Source organism: Malaclemys terrapin, chromosome 1 (assembly GCF_027887155.1).
Source record: "Malaclemys terrapin pileata isolate rMalTer1 chromosome 1, rMalTer1.hap1, whole genome shotgun sequence".
NCBI classification, from domain to species: domain Eukaryota; kingdom Metazoa; phylum Chordata; order Testudines; family Emydidae; genus Malaclemys; species Malaclemys terrapin.
The window spans coordinates 353,774,182-353,795,454 of NC_071505.1; the positions used below are offsets into that span (position 1 = coordinate 353,774,182).

The window sequence follows — 21,273 nt, forward strand, 5'->3', positions numbered from 1 at the left end:
CCTGCCTACCTATACTTAAGGGAGGGGTTGGGGGAAGCCCAGCGAATACCGAGGGCACCCTGACCCCGGCAGCCAGCAGGGGATTGTCCCGGCAGAGCTCCCCGTCCCAGGAGTGGATGCGGCTGGAATGTGAATGGGAGATGAGACAGGAAGAGCTCGAGTTAAGGCAGCAAGAACTGAAGCAGGAGTGGGAAGAGAAAGAAAAACAACGTCAGCAGGAGCGGGAAGAACGGGAAAAACAACGTCAGCATGAGGCGAACCAGCATCAGCATGAGCTGGAACTGGCCAGGCTGAGGAGCAGTTGGGCCCTGGCTGAGGTGAGCGAGGGGGGACCCAAGACTGCAAAGAGCTTTGATAAGGGCTTCCTGCCCCAGCGTAAGGAGGGGGAGGACATGGATACCTTCCTGAAGGCCTTTGAGGATACCTGCGAGCTGCTCCAAGTTGACCCTGCAGAGAGGCTCCAGTTTCTCATTCCCTCACTGAACCCCACAGCCAGGGAGCTGTACAGCCGACTGAAAGGGGTGGAGACAGGGGACTACGAACTGTTCAAAAAGGCCCTGCTCCGCGAGTTTGGGCTGACCCCTGAGATGTACCGGAAAAGGTTCCGGAGTCAGCATAAAACCCATGAGGTCACATACCTACAACTAGCCAACCGGGCGCAGGGGTATGCCCGCAAGTGGACGGCCGGGGCCCAGACTAAAGAAGACCTGCTTGACCTAGTCGTACTGGAGCACGTGTATGAGCAGTGCCCATCCGACCTGAGGCGATGGTTGATGGTCCAAAAGCCAGGGAACCCGCAGCATGCAGGCCAGTTGGCCGACGACTTTGTGAACAGTCGGGCAGGGGATAACCGGGAGGAGTCCCAAAGGAACAGGCCCACCACAACGCAGAGAGAGATTCATCATGGGACCTCCCAGCGAGGAAATATGGAGAACCCCCACCAAAGGGGAACATCCAGCGTCAGGTCCATCCGACCCGCTCGAGGGGACCCACGGGACATGGGCTGCTATCACTGTGGCCAGAAAGGCCACATACGGGCCCAGTGCCCCAGGCTCAGGGACAGACTGAGCAGACCGAACCCACAGAGGGTTGACTGGGTAGAGGCCCAGCCGGGCAAGAGGCAGCATTCCCAGGGAAGGGGGGCTGGCAGAGTACCACCTGCTAAGGAGGGAGGAGAGCTCCAGGCCAGCTCCTCTGGGGGGCTGGATGCTCCAGACTCAGGGTTTTTGGTTTATACGGTGGGCGCGGGGTTGTCCCTCCGCAGAGAGTGCCTTGTTCCCCTGGAGGTGGATGGGAGAAAGGTCAATGGATACTGGGATATGGGCGCAGAGGTGACGTTGGCCCAGCCCGAGGTGGTGGCTCCAGATCGGGTGATGCCCGACACCGACCTGACCCTGATGGGGGTGGGTGGGACCCCATTCAAGGTGTCTGTGGTGAGGGTACACCTGAAGTGGGGGGCCAAGGAGGGCCCCAAGGATGTGGGGGTGCACCACCATTCACCCACTGAGGTGTTGATGGGGGGGACCTGGAGGACTGGCCAAGCGACCCTCCGGGTGCCCTGGTCATGACCCTAGTCAGAGCCATCGAGGGGCACTGCACCCTGACCTTGGGGAGGGTACTTTGCCCCAGGCGCAGGACCCTAACCGGGTGGGGAGGGACCACCCAGGGACACAGCTCAGGGGGGCTACGGCCTAAGACCCAGCCGGCGAGAAAGAGCACTTGCCCAGCCCTGTCCCAGCTGCTGAGTCCCAGGCCGAGTTGCAGAAAGATCCCTCCTTGCAGAAGATAAGGGACCTGGCGGACCTCAGGGTGGTACAGACCATGGGGAGAGGCTGCCAGGAGAGGTTCCTGTGGGAGAAGGGGTTCCTGTACCGAGAATGGGCTCCCCCAGGGGACGTGGAGTCATGGGGGATCAGGAGGCAGCTGGTGGTTCTCCAAAAGTTTCGTAACAAGATATTGTACCTGGCCCATGACATCCCTCTCGCAGGGCAGCAGGGAATCCGGTGCACCAGGCAGAGGCTGCTACAGAACTTTTACTGGCCTGGGGTCTTTACCAACGTCCGACAGTACTGCCGATCCTGTGACCCCTGTCAGAGGGTAGGAAAGGCCCGGGACAAGGGGAAAGCAGAGTTGAGGCCTTTACCCATCATAGAGGAGCCTTTCCAGAAGGTGGCCATGGACATAGTGGGACCTCTCAGCAAGACGACGCGGTCAGGGAAGAAATACATTTTGGTGGTGGTAGATTTCACCACACGCTACCCCGAGGCAGTGCCCTTATCGTCCATCGAAGCGGAAACTGTGGCAGATGCGTTGCTGACCATTTTCAGCCGAGTGGAGTTTCCCAAGGAAGTCTTAACGGACCAAGGGTCCAACTTCATGTCGGTGGTGCTTGTGTGAGAAATGCGGAGTCCGGCACAACTGGGCCTCAGCGTATCACCCCCAATCCAATGGGATAGTGGAGAGGTTCAATGGGACACTAAAGATGATGCTAAAAACATTTATGAACCAGCACCCGCAGGACTGGGAGAAGTACTTACCTCACCTGCTGTTCGCGTACAGGGAGGTACCCCAGGAGTCTACCAGGTTTTCGCCTTTCGATCTGTTATATGGAAGGCGGGTAAGGGGGCCCCTGGACCTGATGAGAGATGAATGGGAGGGTGTCATAACTATAAAAGGAAGGGTAACAGCTGTGCTGTGTACAGTACTATAAAATCCCTCCTGGCCAGAGACTCCAAAATCCTTTTCCCTATAAAGGGTTAAGAAGCTCAGGAAACCTGGCTGGCATCTGACCTAAAGGACCAATAAGGGGACAAGATACTTTCAAATCTTGGGCGGGGGGGGGAAGGCTTTTGTTTGTCTTTTTGTTTGGGAGTTTGTTCGCTCTTGGGACTGAGAGGGACCAGACATCAATCCAGGTTCTCCACATCTTTCTAAACAAGTCTCTCCTATTTCAAACTTGTAAGTAAATAGCCAGGCAAGGCGTGTTAGTTTTCCTTTGTTTTCTCAACTTCTAAATGTACCTTTTACTAGAGTGTTTATCTTTGTTTCCTGTACTTTGAACCTAAGACTAGAGAGGGGTCCTCTGAGCTCTTTAAGTTTGATTACCCTGTAAGGTTAATTTCCATCCTGATTTTACAGAGATGATTTTTACCTTTTTCTTTAATTAAAAGCCTTCTTTTTAAGAACCTGATTGATTTTTCCTTGTTTTAGATCCAAGGGGGTTGGATCTGTATTCACCAAGAGTTGGTGGGAGGAAGGAGGGGGAATGGTTAATTTCTCCTTGTTTTAGATCCCAGGGGGGTTAGAACTGTATTCACCAGGGAATTGGTGAAGGTTTCTCAAGGCTTCCCAGGGATGGGAATTCTTGGGATGGTGGCAGCGGACCAGAGCTAAGCTGGTAGTTAAGTTTAGAAGTTTTCACGCAGGCCCCTACATTTGCACCCTAAAGTTCAAAGTGGGGATACAGCCTAGACATGGTGGCAGAGCGGTGGGATTCATTTTAAACCCAAAAGCCGGTGAGATTTTTTTCTCCTTCTAGATGCTTGGAAAGCAGAGCTGAAGGTAGATGCATATCTTATCTCTCCTTGCCTGAAGGCAGAGGTGTTAAGTTTTTTTAACAAGATCCTTTGTTAAGAGAAGGCATCGCTTCCAGAGGGACCAAGCCCCAGTCCACAGTCCAAGGAGAACTGATGTCTCCAGCATCAAGGGAACAGTTCCAGGCCGAGCAGGAAGCAGACGACAGCCTTCAGAAAGCTTGGGCGGCGGCGCGGAGCACCCCACCGCCTCTCAGCTCTTCTAACCGATCCCCATTTGTTGTAGAACAAGGACTATTATACAAGGAGACTCTTTCTGGTGGGCACCAGGAAGAATGGCATCCTCAAAGACAGTTGGTAGTTGCCATTAAGTATCAGGTAAAACTCTTGAGCTTAGCCCATGATCATCCCAGTGGCCATTCTGGGGTGAACAGAACCAAAGACAGGTTGGGGAAGTCCTTCCACTGGGAGGGAATGGGCAAGGACGTTGCTAATTATGTAAAGTCTTGTCAGGTGTGCCAAAGAGTGGGAAAGCCCCAAGACCAGGTTAAAGCCCCTCTCCAGCCACTACCCATAATTGAGGTCCCATTTCAGCAAGTATCTGTGGATATTCTCGGTCCTTTCCCAAAGAAGACACCCAGAGGAAAGCAGTATGTACTGACTTCCATGGATTTTGCAACCCGATGGCCGGAAGCAGTACCCTTAAGCAACACCAGGGCTAAAAGTGTGTGCCAGTCATTAACAGACATTTTTGCCAGGGTAGGTTGGCCCTCTGACATCCTTACAGATTCGGGAACTAACTTCCTAGCAGGGACCATGGAAAACCTGTGGGAAGCTCATGGGGTGAATCACTTGGATGCCACCCCTTACCACCATGAAACCAATGGCCTGGTAGAGAGTTTTAATGGAACTTTGGGGGCCATGATATGTAAATTTGTAAATGAACACTCCAATAATTGGGACCTAGTGTTGCAGCAGTTGCTTTTTGCCTACATGGCTGTACCACATCCCAGTTTAGGGTTTTCACCATTTGAACTTGTGTATGGCCGCGAGGTTAAGGGGCCATTACAATTGGTGAAGCAGCAATGGGAGGGGTTTAGGCCTTCTCCAGGAACTAACATTCTAGACTTTGTAAGCAACCTACAAAGCACCCTCCAACACTCTTTAGCCCTTGCTAAAGAAAACCTAAAGGATGCTCAGGAAGAGCAAAAGGCCTGGTATGATAAACATTCCAGAGAACGGTCCTTTAAAGTAGGAGACCAAGTCATGGTCTTAAAGGAGCTCCAGGCCCATAAAATGGAAGCATCGTGGGAAGGACCATTGACGGTCCAGGAGCACCTAGGGGTTGTTAATTATCTCATAGCCTCCCCCACCTCCAACATAAAGCCTAAGGTATACCATGTTAACTCTCTTAAGCCCTTTTATTCCAGAGAATTAAACGTTTGCCAGTTTACAGCCCAGGAAACAGATGATGCGGAGTGGCCTGAAGGTGTCTACTATGAAGGAAAAAAGGATGGTGGCGTAGAAGAGGTGAACCTCTCCACAACCTTTGGACGTCTGCAGCGACAGCAGATCAAGGAGCTGTGCACAAGCTTTGCACCAATTTTCTCAGCCACTCCAGGACGGACCGAACGGGCATACTACTCCATTGACACAGGTAATGCTCACCCAATTAGAACCCCACCCTACCGGGAGTCACCTCATTCCCAAACTGCTATACAAAGGGAGATCCAGGACATGCTACAGATGGCTATAATCCGCCCCTCTAATAGTACATGGGCATCTCCAGTGGTTCTAGTTCCCAAACCAGATGGGGAAATACGCTTTTGCGTGGACTACCGTAAGCTAAATGCTGTAACTTGTCCTGACAACTATCCAATGCCACGCACAGATGAGCTATTGGAGAAATTGGGACATGCCCAATTCATCTCTACTTTAGACTTAACCAATGGGTACTGGCAAGTACCCCTAAATGAACCCGCTAAGGAAAGTTCAGCCTTCGTTACCCAGGCAGGGGTGTATGAATTCAATGTACTCCCTTTCGGGTTGCGAAATGCACCCGCCACCTTCCAAAGACTTGTAGATGGTCTCCTAGCGGGATTGGGAGAATCTGCAGTTGCCTACCTCGATGATGTGGCCATTTTTTCTGATTCATGGGCAGAGCACCTAGAGCACCTGGAAAAAGTTTTCGAGCGCATCCAGCAGGCAGGACTAACTGTTAAGGCTAAAAAGTGTCAAATAGGCCAAAACAAAGTGACACCAGGTGGGTCGAGGAACTATAAATCCCCTACAGGCCAAAGTGGATGCTATCCAAAAGTGGCCATTTCCAAAGTCTAGGAAACAGGTCCAATCCTTCTTAGGCTTGGCCGGATATTATAGGCGATTTGTACCCCACTACAGCCAAATCGCCGCCCCGCTGACAGACCTAACCAGAAAGAAACAGCCAAATGCAGTTCAGTGGACTGATGAGTGTCAAAAGGCCTTTAACCAGCTTAAGGCAACACTCATGTCTGACCCTGTGCTAAGGGCCCCAGACTTCGACAAACCATTCCTAGTAACCACAGATGCGTCCGAGCGAGGCGTGGGAGCAGTTTTAATGCAGGAAGGACCGGATCAAGAATTCCATCCTGTCATGTTTCTCAGCAAGAAACTGTCTGAGAGGGAAAGCCACTGGTCAATCAGCGAAAAGGAATGCTATGCCATTGTGTACGCGCTGGAAAAGCTATGCCCATATGTTTGGGGACGGCGTTTCCAACTACAAACAGACCATGCTGCGCTACAGTGGCTTCATACCGCCAAGGGAAATAACAAAAAACTTCTTCGGTGGAGTTTAGCTCTCCAAGATTTTGATTTTGAAATACAATACATTTCGGGAGCTTCAAACAAATTGGCTGATGCACTCTCCCGGGAAAGTTTCCCAGAGTTAACTGGTTAACAATTGTTCTTGGAATGAAACATATTGTTAGTTTTTATATAATCAGTAGTATGTCTAAAGGTACATGTGTCTTATTAACTCTGTTTTCTCCTAGAATTCCAGGAAGAAATCACAGCCAGTGTGGAACCGAACGTCCAATACTATCTGTGATTTGGGGGGCGTGTCATAACTATAAAGGGAAGGGTAACAGCTGTCCTGTGTACAGTACTATAAAATCCCTCCTGGCCAGAGACTCCAAAATCCTTTTCCCTGTAAAGGGTTAAGAAGCTCAGGTAACCTGACTGGCATCTGACCTAAAGGACCAATAAGGGGACAAGATACTTTCAAATCTTGGGCGGGGGGGCGGAGGCTTTTGTTTGTCTTTTTGTTTGGGAGTTCGTTCGCTCTCGGGACTGAGAGGGACCAGACATCAATCCAGGTTCTCCACATCTTTCTAAACAAGTCTCTCATATTTCAAACTTGTAAGTAAATAGCCAGGCAAGGCTTGTTAGTTTACCTTTTACTAGAGTGTTTATCTTTGTTTGCTGTACTTTGAACCTAAGACTAGAGGGGAGTCCTCTGAGCTCTTTAAGTTTGATTACCCTGTAAGGTTAATTTCCATACTGATTTTACAGAGATGATTTTTACCTTTTTCTTTAATTAAAAGCCTTCTTTTTATGAACCTGATTGATTTTTCCTTGTTTTGGATCCAAGGGGGTTGGATCTGTATTCACCAAGAGTTGGTGGGAGGAAGGAGGGGGAATGGTTAATTTCTCCTTGTTTTAAGATCAAAGGGGTTTGGATCTGTATTCACCAGGGAATTGGTGAAGGTTTCTCAAGGCTTCCCAGGGATGGGAATTCTTGGGATGGTGGCAGCGGACCAGAGCTAAGATGGTAGTTAAGCTTAGAAGTTTTCATGCAGGCCCCTACATTTGTACCCTAAAGTTCAAAGTGGGGATACAGCCTTGACAGAGGGGAAGGCCACTCCCGATGGAGAGTCAATGGTGGAGTATGTCCTGACCTTCCGGGAACGACTTGCCGAGCTCATGGGCCTGGCCAGAGAGAATCTGGTCCGAGCCCAGAGGAAGCAAAAGGTCTGGTATGATCACACGGCGCGGGGCCTGTGCCTTCGCCACTGGGGATCAGGTGATATTCCTCATCCCCATGAGGAAGAACAAACTCCAGGCCTCATGGGAAGGGCCCTTCAAGGTTGTCAAGCAACTAAATGGGGTAAACTATGTGGTGGAGCTGTCGAACCAGGCGCACCACCGCCGGGTGTACCATGTGAATATGATGAAGCCATATTATGACAGAGGGAATGTGGTGTTGGCCGTTTGTGTGCACTGGGAGGAGCAGGGAGGTGATCCTTTAGTAGATCTATTCCCTGGGACAAGAGCTGGTCCCCCCTGGAAACAATTCCCCTCTCTGATCGGCTAACCCCTACCCAGCAAGCTGAGATCAGAGGGGTGCTGCATCTGTACCGAAGGCTGTTTTCCAACCAGCCTGGATGCATTAATCTGACTGTCCACCGGGTTCAGACAGGATCGCACCCGCCTATAAAATACTCCCCCTTCCAAGTCACAGGGAAAACCGCTCAGGAACTGGAAAGAGAGGTCAATGACATGCTGGCTTTGGGGGTGATTCAGCCGTCCTCCAGTCCTCGGGCCTCGCTGGTGGTGCTGGTCCCCAAAAAGGACGGGTCGATCCGGTTCTGTGTGGACTATCGGAAGCTCAATGCCATCACTGTAGCCGATGCCTACCCCATGCCCAGGCCTGACGAGCTCCTAGACAAGCTGGGAGGTGTTCGGTACCTTACCACCATGGATCTTACAAAGGGCTATTGGCAAGTGCTGCTGGATGCAGATGCCAGGCTGAAATCGGCCTTTATCACCCCTCTTGGGCTCTTTGAGTTCCTGACCCTGCCTTTCGGCCTCAAGGGAGCGCCGGCCACCTTCCAGCGCCTGGTGGATCAGCTACTAAGGGGGATGGAGAGTTTTGCTGTGACATATATTGACGACATTTGCGTCTTTAGCCAGACCTGCGAGGACCATGTGTCCCAGGTTAGACAAGTGCTGGACCGACTACAGGAGGCTGGGCTGACCGTAAAAGCTGAGAAGTTCAGGGTGGGGATGGCTGAAGTATCCTACCTAAGTCACCGGGTGGGGAGCGTCTGCCTAAAGTCAGAACCAGCCAAAGTGGAGGTGATCAGAGACTGGCCCGCTCCTCAAACCAAAAAGCAGATTCAAGACTTTATTGGGATGGCGGGATACTATCGAAGGTTCGTGCCCCACTTTAGCGCCATAGCCGCCCCCATCACTGAGCTGTGCAAGAAGGGGAAGCCAGACAAGGTGATCTGGACCGAGGAGTGCCAGAAAGCACTCCGGGCGCTGAAGGAGGCTCTAGTCAGTGGCCCAGTTCTGGCGAACCCAGACTTTGACAAGCCCTTTTTGGTGTTCACCGACGCCTCAGACACGGGACTGGGGGCGGTGTTAATGCAGGAGGATGAAAAGAGGGAGAGACACCCGATCGTGTACCTGAGCAAGAAGTTCCTACCTCAGGAGCAGAACTACTCGGCCATCGAGAAGGAATGCCTGGCCATGGTGTGGGCCCTCAAGAAACTAGAGCCATATCTCTTTGGGCAACACTTCACCGTGCACACCGACCACTCTCCCCTGACCTGTCTGCACCAGATGAAAGGAGCCAACGCCAAGCTCCTGAGGTGGAGCCGGCTCCTGCAGGATTATGACATGGACGTGGTTCATGTGAAGGGAAGTGACAACCTGATAGCGGATGCGTTGTCCCAGAGACGGGGCCCTGAACTTCCCCAGGTCACTGGGCAGAGTGACCCCGCTCAGTTCAGTCTCGAAGGGGGGAGAGATGTGACGGAGCAGGGAGCAGGCCGGATTTGACCTGGGAATGTAGCCTGGGAGTTACATTGAGTTACCTGAGCTGTAACCTGAGCCAGGAGGGGGGTGGGAGAAGTGACACCTTCTGCCCGGGAGACTGAACAAAGGGGAGGAGGAGCAGAGGGGATGGGGGAGAGAGCTGCTGGAGGGTTTTGGGAGTTCTTCAGTTTTGGGCTGGGAGGTGCAACACAGGGAATCCCAAGCTGGGATCTAAGCTCCCTGCGCTCCCCAAGAGGTCCTCGTTGTATCTACAAGCTCTGCTGTAGACTGTGTTCCTGTTATCCAATAAACCTTCCACTTTACTGGCTGGCTGAGAGTCACGGTGAATTGCAGGAAGCCGGGGGTACAGGGCCATGAGTCCACCACACTCCTCGACACTCCCTTAGCTCCTCCAGTTCCGCCACCCTGGCCTCCAAAGTCCATACGTGGTCTCTGAGGGCCAGGAGTTCCTTACACCGCTTGCACACATATGCCACCCACCCACAGGGCAGGTAATCATACATGCTGCACTCAGTGCAATAAGAAGGATGTGGAAAAATTGGAAAGAGTCCAGCGGAGGGCAACAAAAATTATTAGGGGCCTGGGGCACATGACTTATGAGGAGAGGCTGAGGGAACTGGGATTGTTTAGTCTACAGAACAGAAGAATGAGGGGGGATTTGATAGCTACTTTCAACTACCTGAAAGGGGGTTCCACAGAGAATGTATCTAGACTGTTCTCAGTGGTACCAGAAGACAGAACAAGGAGCAATGGTCTCAAGTTGCAGTGGGGGAGGTTCAGGCTGGATATTAGGAAACACTATTTCACTAGGAGGGTGATGAAGCACTGGAATGGGTTCCCTAGGGAGGTGGTGAAATCTCCATCCTTAGAGGTTTTAAGACCTGGCTTGACAAAGCCCTGGCTGGGATGATTTAGTTGGGGATTGGTCCTGCTTTGTGCAGGGGGTTGGACTAGATGACTTCCTGAGGTCCCTTCCAACCCTGATACTCTATGATTCTATGATTCTATGATCTCTTTCTGCCGTACTCCTTCCTACTACATGTTAGCAGCTTCTGCCTATGCAGCTCGCCTGTGTGCCTCTTTGATCCTTGCCCGAGTAATTGAAGAATGGGGCGGAAAAGTGTCACTCAATGGGGGAAGGAATAAAGCAGCTCTGCCAGAGACCATTGTGTGGCTTATTTCCTTAGCTTTCAGTTCCCTTTTGCTCCTCCTGGCTGGGGGCCTGTAGCTGGCAGTGTCCCTGCAATGGGTATGGGCTGGGAGTCCCTTGCCCTAAGCCAGGTCTTGGGGTCAGGGTAAGAGAGGACAACAGCTGTAAGCTGGGAAGGCCGGATGCTGGGTAGATGCCAGGGAGGTTCTTGTAGCTCACAGTGAAGAAGCTAAATGGCAGATCTTGCATTATTTGGCTATGAAGCTGAACACTGAAGGTGACTCTAACATACGCTCTGCATGACAGTTTGATCACTACACCCAGAAGCTGTTTAGCTAAGCTGCTAGGCAGAGTCATGATAGAATCATAGATTCACAGAAGATTAGGGTTAGAAGAGACCTCAGAGATCATCTAGTTCAACCCCCTGCTCAAAGCGGGACCAATCCCAACTAAATCCTCCCAGCCAGGGCTTTGTCAAGCCGGGCCTTAAAAACCTCTAAGGATGGAGATTCCACCACCTCCCTAGGTAACGCATTCCAGTGCTTCACCACCCTCCTAGTGAAATAGTGTTTCCTAATAGCCAACCTAGACCTCTCCCACTGCAACTTGAGACCATTGCTCCTTGTTCTGTCATCTGCCACCACTGAGAACAGCCGAGCTCCATCCTCTTTGAAACCACCCTTCAGGTAGTTGAAGGCTGCTATCGAATCCACCTTCACTCTTCTGTTCTGCAGACTAAACAATCCCAGTTCCCTCAGCCTCTCTCATAAGTCGTGTACCCTAGGCCCTGAATAATTTTCATTGCCCTCCGCTCTACTATCTCTAATTTGTCCACCTCTTTTCGTAGTGTGGGGCCCAAACTGAATGCAATACTCCAGACCTGGCCTTACTAGGGCCGAATACTGGGGATAATCAGTTCCATCGATGTGCTGGTAATATTCCAACTAATGCAGCCCAATATGCCGTTAGCCTTCTTGGCAACAAGGGCACACTGCTGACTCATATCTAGCTTCTCATCCACTGTAATCCCCAGGTCCTTTCTGCAGAACAGCTGCTTAGCCAGTCGGTCCTCAGCCTGTAGCAGTGCCTGGGATTCTTCCTTCCTAAGTACAGAACTCTGACTTCTCCTTGTTGAACCTCATCAGATTTCTTTTGGCCCAATCCTCCAAATTGTCTTGGTCACTCTGGACCCTATCCCTACCCTCCAGCCTATCTATCTCCCTCCCGCCCCAGCTTAGTGTCATCTGCGAACTTGCTGAGGGTGCAATCCGTCCCATCGTCCAGATCATTAATGAAGATGTTGAACAAAAATGTTATTCCCATGTCCTGGAGGTACTGAAATACACAGCAGTAAAGTGATTGTCCCAAGGCCACACAAGGAGTCACTGCAAGAGCTGACAATAGAAACCAGGAGTCCTGGCCCTCCCGCACCATTGCCGTGTCCATGAACTGGTATTGTTCCTCTGGGTTGTTTTAGATGCAGTGAGGCTATTTGTGTGTTGTGATCAGTGGAGTTGACGTCCTTCTTAAACAGGAGAAATTTATTAAACAAACAGCTAAAAACTAAAGCCACAAAAACAGGTTTCCACACAATTCAGTCTTCCCTGTTTACCATGGACCACATGCTGCTTGGAACGCTGCACGGTGCATAGAACCCAACCATGTTCTGTGAGCAATCACATCAGTACAACGTGTGCCTGTACAGCCCCAATTAGGGACTTTCGGTAGCAGCACACTAGAGATAATGATTAATAATCTCCATTTAATACATGGAGAGGCTGTGGTTTGTGAGGAAGTGGTTTTCCCAAGGTCACCCAGTGAATGCATGGCTGAGCTAGGACTCTTCACTCCCAGCTCACTGGTCTCTGGTGATGTTTTATCTCTAGTTAAATGTCTTGGATTCAATCCTCAGCTGCTGTAAGTTGTGCAGCCCATTGAAATCAGGGGAGATCCTTTCACTAGAGAAACCAATGGAGAGAGAGCACCAGCCTCTGTTCTGCTGCGTGGACCATAGGAGCCAGGTCTGAGAGAGACTAAGCAAGAGATTGGCAGCTAGGGACTCCTGGGCTATGTTCCTGGCTCAAGACAATTCCCTTCCTGCTGCCTCAGTTTCCCCATCTGTAAAAGTGGGATACCTCCTGGGAATAGTGAGAAATAGTCTGTGAAACACCTATCAATAGTGAACCCTGTGTCCATGTATTACCGTGCTTCAGTGGGACACAGCTGAGGATGCCAAATTGATGACAAGCTGCTGAGAAATAGGGCAGAGTCACCCCAGACTGGTGGTTATTCTATCATTAGATTATACCAAGCCAACAACAAATGTAAATGTCTGTCTGACTTTTAGAGCTGATTATAAGTTCAGCTGTCATTTGAAAAGCTGTCGGCGGGGGTGGAGTGGAGGGGAAAGCATGATGTCCCTGACATCTGAAAGGAATGTCTGGCTGGAGTTTGGGGAGGTGTAACAGGGCGTATCAGCCCCGCACTGGTGCAGCATGAGTTGTCTCTTCTCTCCTGCCCGGGGAGGCCATGCCGCCTCAGCTCCGTACCATGGATTTATAGAGCGGCAATATGATATTTTCTATCTTATTATCTGTCCCTTTCCTAATGATTCCCAACATTCTGTTTGCTTGTTTTGTCTGTCACTGCACACTGAGCAGATGTTTTCAGAGAACTTTCCACAATGACTCCAAAATCTCTTTCTTGAGTGGTAACAGTTAATTTAGACCCCATCATTTTGTATATGTAGTTGGAATTATATTCTGCCCTGTGCATTACTTTCAATTTATCAGCATTCAATTTCATATGCAATTGTGTTGTCCAGTCACCCAGTTCTGTGCAATCCCTTTGTAACTCATTGCAGTCTCCTTTGTACTTAATTATCTTGAATAGTTTTGTATCATCTGCAAGTTTTGCCACCACTAGTACTGTTTACCCCTTTTACTAGATCAAGGTCCTCTCATGGACTGGTAACTGGCTAAAAGATAGGAAGCAAAGGGTCGGAATAAATGGTCAGTTTTCAGAATGGAGAGAGGTAAATAGCGGTCTCCCCCAGGAGTCTGTACTCGGACCTGTCATATTCACAAATGATCTGGAAAAAGGTGTAAGGGTGAGGTGGCAAAATTTGCAGATAATAAACTACTCAAGATAGTTAAGTCCCAGGCAGACTGCAAAGAGCTACAAAAAGATCTTTCAAAACTGGGTGACTGGGCAAGAAAATGGCAAATCCCAACTATACATATAAAAGGATATGGTCCAAATTAGCTGTTACCACTCATTCGGCAGCAGCACTCAAAAAAGCGAACAGAATGTTGGGAATCATTAAGAAAGGGATAGACAATAAGACAGAAAATATCATATTGTCTCTCTATAAATCCATGGCACACCCACATCTTGAATACTGTATGCAGATGTGGTTGCCCTATCTCAAAAAAGATATTTTGGAATTGGAAAAGCTTCAGAAAAGGTCAAGAAAAAAATATTAGGGCATGCAACGGGTGCTGTATGAGGAGACATTAATAAGACTGGGACTTTTCAGCTTGGAAAAGAGATGTCTAAGGGGGGATATGATAGAGGTCTATAAAATCATGACTGGTGTGGAGAAAGTAAATAAAGAACTGTTGTTTACTCCTTTTTCATACCACAAGAACTAGGGGTCACCAAATGAAATTAATAGGCAGCAGGTTTAAACAAACAAAAGAAACTATTTCTTCACACAATGCACAGTCAACCTGTGGAATTCTTTGCCAGAGGATGTTGTGAAGGCCAAGACAAAGAGTTCAAAAAAGAACTAGATTAATTTATGGACAATAGGTCTATCAATGGCTATTAGCCAGGGTGAGCACGGATGGTGTCCCTAACCTCTGTTTGCCAGAAGCTAGGAATGAGTGACAAGTAATGGGTCATGTGATGATTACCTGTTCTGTTCATTCGCTCTGGTGTACCTGACATTGCGCGCTGTCAGAAGACAGGATACTGGGCTGGATGGACCTTTGGTCTGACCCAGTCTGGCCGTTTATATATTTTTATGTTCTTTATATATACTGTGAACATCAATGGTCCAAGGACTGACTCCTGGGGGACACGCTCTTTAACTCTCTCCGTGTGTAAAATGGCCCCTTTATTTGTACACTTTGTTTCCTATCTTTTAATGGAAGTGCCTGTCAATGCTTCCAGGATCATCTAATGATCCTTAATTTAATTTAATGACTTCAGGTAGGAAAACTGGGGGGGGGTCTAGAACCCCCGCCAGCTCCCCTAAATGGCACCCCTGCCCAGCTAGGTGCTTTCTGCTCCCAGGCTGGGATGGGAGCTGCTGCAGCCTGAAAAGGAGCCTCCCCGCAGGTAGGAGGCAGCCCCGGCTGACCAGGGGCTGGCTTGGGTTAATGACCCGATGCCTCCCCCCATCCTGCAGTAACTGGATACTGTCGGGTTCCATTTCCTACTTGACGTTCTGGTTTAAAACTAGGTACCTGGCAACCCTAAATGGCACCCAGACACAGAAGCAAAAAGACAGATTGTACAGGCAAAATCATGATGATGTGTGCCTTTATTTCTTAGATAGCCAACTTTGTAGATAGCCAAGTTCAACAAGGACAAGTACAGCTGGGTGTGTCCCTGTCTGTCAAAAACTGCATACGTGCAAGACCTGGAGAGGATTGCAGCTTGTCACAGCTTGTCACAGTGACACTCACAGTGTCAGTGGGGCTTCATACTGGTATGCCAGAGGGCTTGGCGGTACCCCAATTCCAGGTTGCACCGTGCAGAAGTCATCACACCCACCCAATGAACAGGCCCTGGGAGATTGTGAGTCCATTTCCCGTTTCTAGTGCACACAGTTACTGACGGAGAGACCGTCGTTTTAGCCGGGAAATCAGGACTCCTGGGTTCTGTCTGTTATTCTCTGTGTGACTTTGGCCAACTCATATCTCCCTGCACCTCAGTTTACCAATGGGTATAATGGGGATATGTATATGTTCATAGTGACTTTCCTTTGCTAGGTGTTTTGAACATCCTTCAATTAAAGTTTCTACGTTGTATGATGATAATTACTGATGAGAATTACTGATCTCTGATCCCTTAGCCACAACCCCGGTGCCAAGAGAAAGTGTTCATGTCTCCCATCAGTCATCTTTTTCCAGCTCTGTCTGTCTACTACTGTTTAGCCTGGGCATTTACACAGTATCAGACCCTATGGGACCTAGGCATTATCCCTAGCTTTTTAGTAATCAACTATAATTTTTAAATATACTCAATTACAAAGAACAGGTAATTCCTCTCTGACTCAGTGAGGAGCCCAAGGGGTCTCAACTCCCTCTGGGAAGGTCCCTTAATTATTGTTTACTGCTAACCCTGGATAACAAACACAGAAGCATGGACATAGAGAGAGAGTCATTGGGTAGAGTGTCTCTAGTCTCCAGCCTGTTTACATCCAGATGCCACTTCTCCCCAGAGGCTGAGCGAAACCCACTGGGATTGCATACAGCTATATTTAAACGGTGCACACCCCTGTTTTGGCTATTAGCGTGGGATTCTGCTGCAGATGCTGGGGTCAGAGAGGTTCAGGGCACAGCCACTGGAGGGTGATTCCCAGGGAAGACACTTCCATCTCAGAAATCACAGGTACCCATCTCTTTCTGTTTGACATGCGCAGTGCAATGTGAGCATGATGGGACAGGGAATAGGTCTGTAGTCATTTCCACTCTGCACGGGCGTTAAACATCCCACAGCCCTTTCCACAGCGGATGAGTTTGCTCCAGTATCAGGGGCCAAAATGTTGCTAGGACTCCTCACTAGAATAAATATAACAATTTTTCAACATGGGCAAGACATCATTTCTCCTGCTGCATTCGAGAAGTTGGCTGAACCGTTATGCCTTAAACTTTCAAAATGCAATTCTACTTGATGCAGACAACCAACATGGTAAATTTCAATCCATACAGTTAATATTTGGCAAATGCATAAGCATCTTAAATTGCGGTCTTCTCCTTGAAGTTGTCAGAGAGCCTTAACTAACTGTCATGCCACCAGCACCACTTACAATGGCCAATCCCTTTGTGAATCCCATTCAGCTAAGCTCTTTGCTCTAATAAGAGCTGTGGTAAGGAGTTCCACAGGCCAAATATGGGTTATATAAACAATTTTATTTTTTCAGTGTTATATGTTCAGACTATTAATGTAATTGAATGTTCCCTTCTCGTGTTTTATGAGACAGAGTAAATATAAATGCCTGATCTACTTTCGTTATCGATAGATTCATAATGTTCAAGGTCAGAAGGGACCATTAGATCATACAGTCTGACCTGCATAATGCTGGCCACTAAATTTCACAGTTACGCTGGTATTGAGCTCCATAACTTGTGTTTGACAAGGATCTGGTCTACATTAGGATTTTATATTATGGAATAATAGATATACACTAGCATTGAGTGGTGGGATCGCATCATTATGCAGGTCTGGAATGAGGAGCAGTGGCTGCAGAACTTTAGGATATGGAAAGCCATCTTTCCGGAAGTGTGTGCTGAACTCATCCCTTCCCTGCAGTGTAAGGACACAAAAATGAGAGCTGCCCTCTTGTTGCAGAAGCACTTGGTGATCACAGAGTGGAAGCTGGCGACACCAGGCTGCTACCGGTCAGTTGCAAATCAATTTGGAGTCGGAAAATCAGCCACTGGGGCTGTGTTAAGGCAAGTGTGCAGGGCCATTAATCACATCCTGCTACGAAGGACTGACTCTTGGCAATGTGTATGAAATTGTGGATGGCTTTGCAGAAATGGGGTTCCCTAACTGCGAAGGGGAGATAGATGGCATGCATATTTCAAATTTGGCACCAGACCACCTTGTGATGGAGTACATCAATTGGAATAGGTACTTCTCCATGGTGTTGCAAGTGCTCATAGATCACCAAAAGCGTTTCATTGACATCTATGTGGGGTGGTCCGGAAAAGGGCATGACGCACGAGTGTTCAGGAACACCGGCCTTTACTGAAAGCTGCCAGTGAGGACTTTCGTTCCAGACAAGAAAATCCCACAGCAGATGTCGACATGCCTATAGTGATCCTGGGAGACCCGGCATACCCCTTAATGCCATGGCTCATGAAGCCGTACATGGGAAACCTGGATAGCAGTAAGGAGCATTTCAACAATAGGCTGAGTAGGTGCAGGATGATCGTGGAATGTGCCTTTGGCAGATTAAAGGCACAGTGGTGATGCCTTTATGGCAGGTTAGACCTCAATGAGGATAATATTCTCATGGTCATAGCCACATATTACATGTTGCATAATATTTGGGAAGGAAAGGGTGAAGAAATTGCTTAGGAGTGGACTGCTGAGGCAGAACGCTTGGCTGCTGATTTTGGGCAGCCACATACCAAGGCTATTAGAGTGGCACAAGAGGGGGCAACTTGAATCAGGAGGCTTCGAGGCAACACATTGAAGATGAGAACCAGTAATGTTTGTTGCTATGCTTGGGATTGCAATGCATAATGAAGTCCAGTTTCCGTAGAGTAGGAACCAGTTCTGATTGTTCAGGCCCAGGATGCAATGTAAGGAAATGATAAAAATGCTTCTTTGTTTGCTGCTGCCAGATGCTGTCATAACTTCCATGGAAACAAATAAAGAATGCTTATTAATGAAATCACTTTGCTTTTGTAGCCAAAAAAACACAACACTATGAGCTCACACACAGACACACACACATTCATGGTTGTGGGGGGTTACCAGAGGAGAGGTGAAGTTTAGAGTTAAGCGTAAGTCCAGCAGTTGTTTGAAAAGCTGTTTGTGGGGGTGCAGTTTAGGGGAAAGCGTGAAGTCCCAGTAATCGGAAATCAATGTGTGGATGGAATATGGGGAGGGCATGGGAAAGAGCTCTGAATGTTCTGAAGGGGAAGGCAGACATGCATCTTCTCAGTGTGGAGGGTTATGAGGGACAGCAGTATGTTGGTTTGCTGCTTGTATCAGCCTCTCTGTTGCATCCCTAGTTTATGCCTCAATTTTTTTTCTTTCCTGCTTGTCGCTTTCCCTCCACAGTCTGCGTTCCCTCTTGTCTATATCAGAGTACTGCAGCACCTCCCAGAACATATCTTCCTTGCTCCCTCTTGGGAGCTTTCATATCCAGGAGATGCTCAGCTTGAGCGGAGGGGGTGTCTCCTTTCAAGGACATATCTGGTGAATCACAAGTAACTGTGAAATTCCTTTGGCTGGAGCACAGCTGGGACTGCACAGCCTCCTCTCCCCAAATACTGAGCAGGTCCAGCAGCTCCGCAGGGGTCCAAGGTGGAGAGCGTTTGCTGTGTGGATCCACAATGGTCCCCTGAGAACAGGCAGTGTGAGCGCTCCACGCCAAACCGGAAGGGGGATTTCAAAATTCCCAGGCCTTTAAGCGGGGAGGGTCAGAAGGTGTTTACCTAGCTGCAGGGCAGAGGAGACAACAGAGTCAGGATGGGCATCGTGGGATGCCTTTGGGAGAGGGGCGCAAGGGTCCATGCTATCACGTTGTCGACAAAACTTTTGCGTAAAATATCTCACAACTCTTGTCAAGGTGGTTTTATTATGTCATTGAAACTGAGGCATTCCATCATCAATAGTGGCCTTGCAGTGTGGACACCTCCACTGTTTCCTTGCCAAAAGCTGCTTTTTAACAAAAAAAAAAAAAAAAAAAAAAACTTGACAGTGTAGAGAAGGCCTAAGGAACAGTGATGGATAATCAGTATCCACCATTGTGTTTCCTGCTGGTGTCTATTAAGGTTTCCCACACCAAGAGGGGTAGGAATTATTGACACAGAGAGCACCATAAAATATGGAATTCTCATTAGTTGGATCATGTATTCATAATTCATTTATCTGAATAATGAAAATGTCATTTTTCAGTGTGTGAAGAGCGACCAATCTGCTTCACCCATAAGAACAGCCTCCAGTAATGCATGTAGTGTCTCATTTGAATATTCTCTCTTCATCCAGGTATTTGTACTGTGACCATCACCCTAAAACCTGGGCACATACAGGAAGCCTGTGGAACATACAGTATATGCAGGAGACACCGTTCAGCCTCAGAGTTGGACACCTTCCCCCTACTCCATGTCAGATTCCAACACAACAGACTTCACCAACCCCTCCACCTTTATCCTGTTGGGCATTCCTGGGCAGGAGGCAGCCCACATCTGGATCTCCATCCCCTTCAGCACCATGTACACCATAGCCATCTTGGGGAACTTCACCATCCTGTTCATTGTGAAGAGGGAGCCGAGCCTCCATGTGCCTATGTACTATTTCCTCTGCATGCTGGGCGTCAGTGACCTGGTTGTGTATACATCCACACTGCCCAAAATGCTGGCAATTTTCTGGTTCAATTCCAGGGAGATCGATTTTAGTGCCTGCCTCACCCAGATGTACTTCATTCGCTGCTTCACAGTGATGGAGTCTGGGATCCTTGTGGCCATGGCTTTTGATCGCTACGTGACCATCTGCAATCCCCTGAGACATTCCACCATCCTGACAAACCCCTTTGTGGCCAAGATTGGCCTGGCCGTGGTGCTGCGCGGCGGAATGGTCTCACTGCCCTATCCCTTCCTGGTGAGGCAGTGGCCATATTGCACAACCAACATCATCCCCCAGCCGTTCTGCACACATAAAGCCGTGGTCAAGCTGGCCTGCGCTGACACCCACGTCAATAGTTACTATGGCTTCTTTGTGCTTTTCTGTGTGTTTGGTCTGGATGGGATTTTTATTGCCATCTCCTATATTCTGATCCTCAGGGCCATCTTCAGCCTCCCCACAAAGGACGCCCGGCTCAAGACTTTTGGGACCTGCGGCTCCCACCTCTGTGTCATTTTAGCCTCTTACTTCCCAGGGCTCTTCATCTCCCTCATGTACTGGTCTGGCCCGAATGTGCCTGGGCATATCCACGTTCTCATTGCCAACTTGTACATCTTTATGCTCCCCACGCTAAACCCCATAATCTACGGGGTGAGGACCAAACAGATCCAGGACAGGCTGCTCCGGCTCTTTACTCATAAAGGGGCCTAATGTTTTCTCCTGGTCCGATGGCTCTGAGATTGAGTTTCCGTTCAGAGCTGGCTGGTGACATAGTGCTGGGCCCTCTTCCCTGAAACACTGACTGCACTGTCAAAGGGACATGAAATCCTTTCCTGGCCTCACTGTGCTGTGTCTGCCTGACAAACAGAGGAATCAGTCTGGGTACACCCCATTAATTCATAGGGTTGCCACCTTTCTAATTGCTGGTAACTGGACACCTGAGGCCCTGTGCCCTGCTCCACATATTTTCCCTTGCCCCCTAGCCCCTGTCCCATGCATTTCCATAAGGCCCCTCCCACTCTCCCACCTATTCCTCCAAAGCTCCACTCTCTTATCCACCTCTTCCTTCAGGCCCCTCCTCACTTCTGCCTCTTCCCCAAAAGCGCCACCCCTGCTGCTGGCTCCTCCCCTCCCCAGCCCCAGTCACTCTCTGGATTATCTCCACCTCCCTCCATGCCCCCCCCCTCCCAGCTGGGGTCCCTCTGCTCTGGGGCTGGGACAGGAGCTGCTGCAGCCTGACAAGGAGCCTGTAGTGAGTGCAGTGAGGACACAGTGCTGGGGCCGACAGACCAATGAGGAGCGGAGAGGGAAGCTAGGAAACCCTATAAGAGCAGTGGATGGTTGGTAGCAGGGTTGTAAGGCAGGTGGGTGAGATTGTGCATCATACAACTTGTGGGCCCTAAAGGTCAGCCACAAAGTCCTGAGGGAAGAGACCCTTGTGTGGCTTGTTTCCATAGC

The 21,273-nt window shown here is 49.3% G+C and overlaps 1 protein-coding gene across 1 annotated transcript; it reads left to right on the forward strand.

Moving 5' to 3' along the window:
* The first annotated feature begins 1,319 nt into the window (after nt 1-1,319).
* LOC128848140 (olfactory receptor 52P1-like) lies at nt 1,320-20,526 on the forward strand. Its single transcript, XM_054047976.1, has 4 exons — nt 1,320-1,433; nt 19,648-19,792; nt 19,913-20,209; nt 20,336-20,526. Exons 1-4 carry the CDS (start codon nt 1,320-1,322, stop codon nt 20,524-20,526), a joined length of 747 nt encoding a protein of 248 aa, XP_053903951.1.
* Nucleotides 20,527-21,273: the final 747 nt, after the last annotated feature.

Coding starts and splice junctions, on each gene's coding strand:
- LOC128848140 (XM_054047976.1), top strand. CDS start 1,320: ATGGGCGCAGAGGTGACGTTGGCCCAGCCCGAGGTGGTGGCTCCAGAT. Junction 19,793..19,912: donor CCTCTGCATGCTGGGCGTCA/GTGACCTGGTTG, acceptor GCTGCTTCACAG/TGATGGAGTCTGGGATCCTT. Junction 20,210..20,335: donor TGTGCTTTTCTGTGTGTTTG/GTCTGGATGGGA, acceptor GTGTCATTTTAG/CCTCTTACTTCCCAGGGCTC.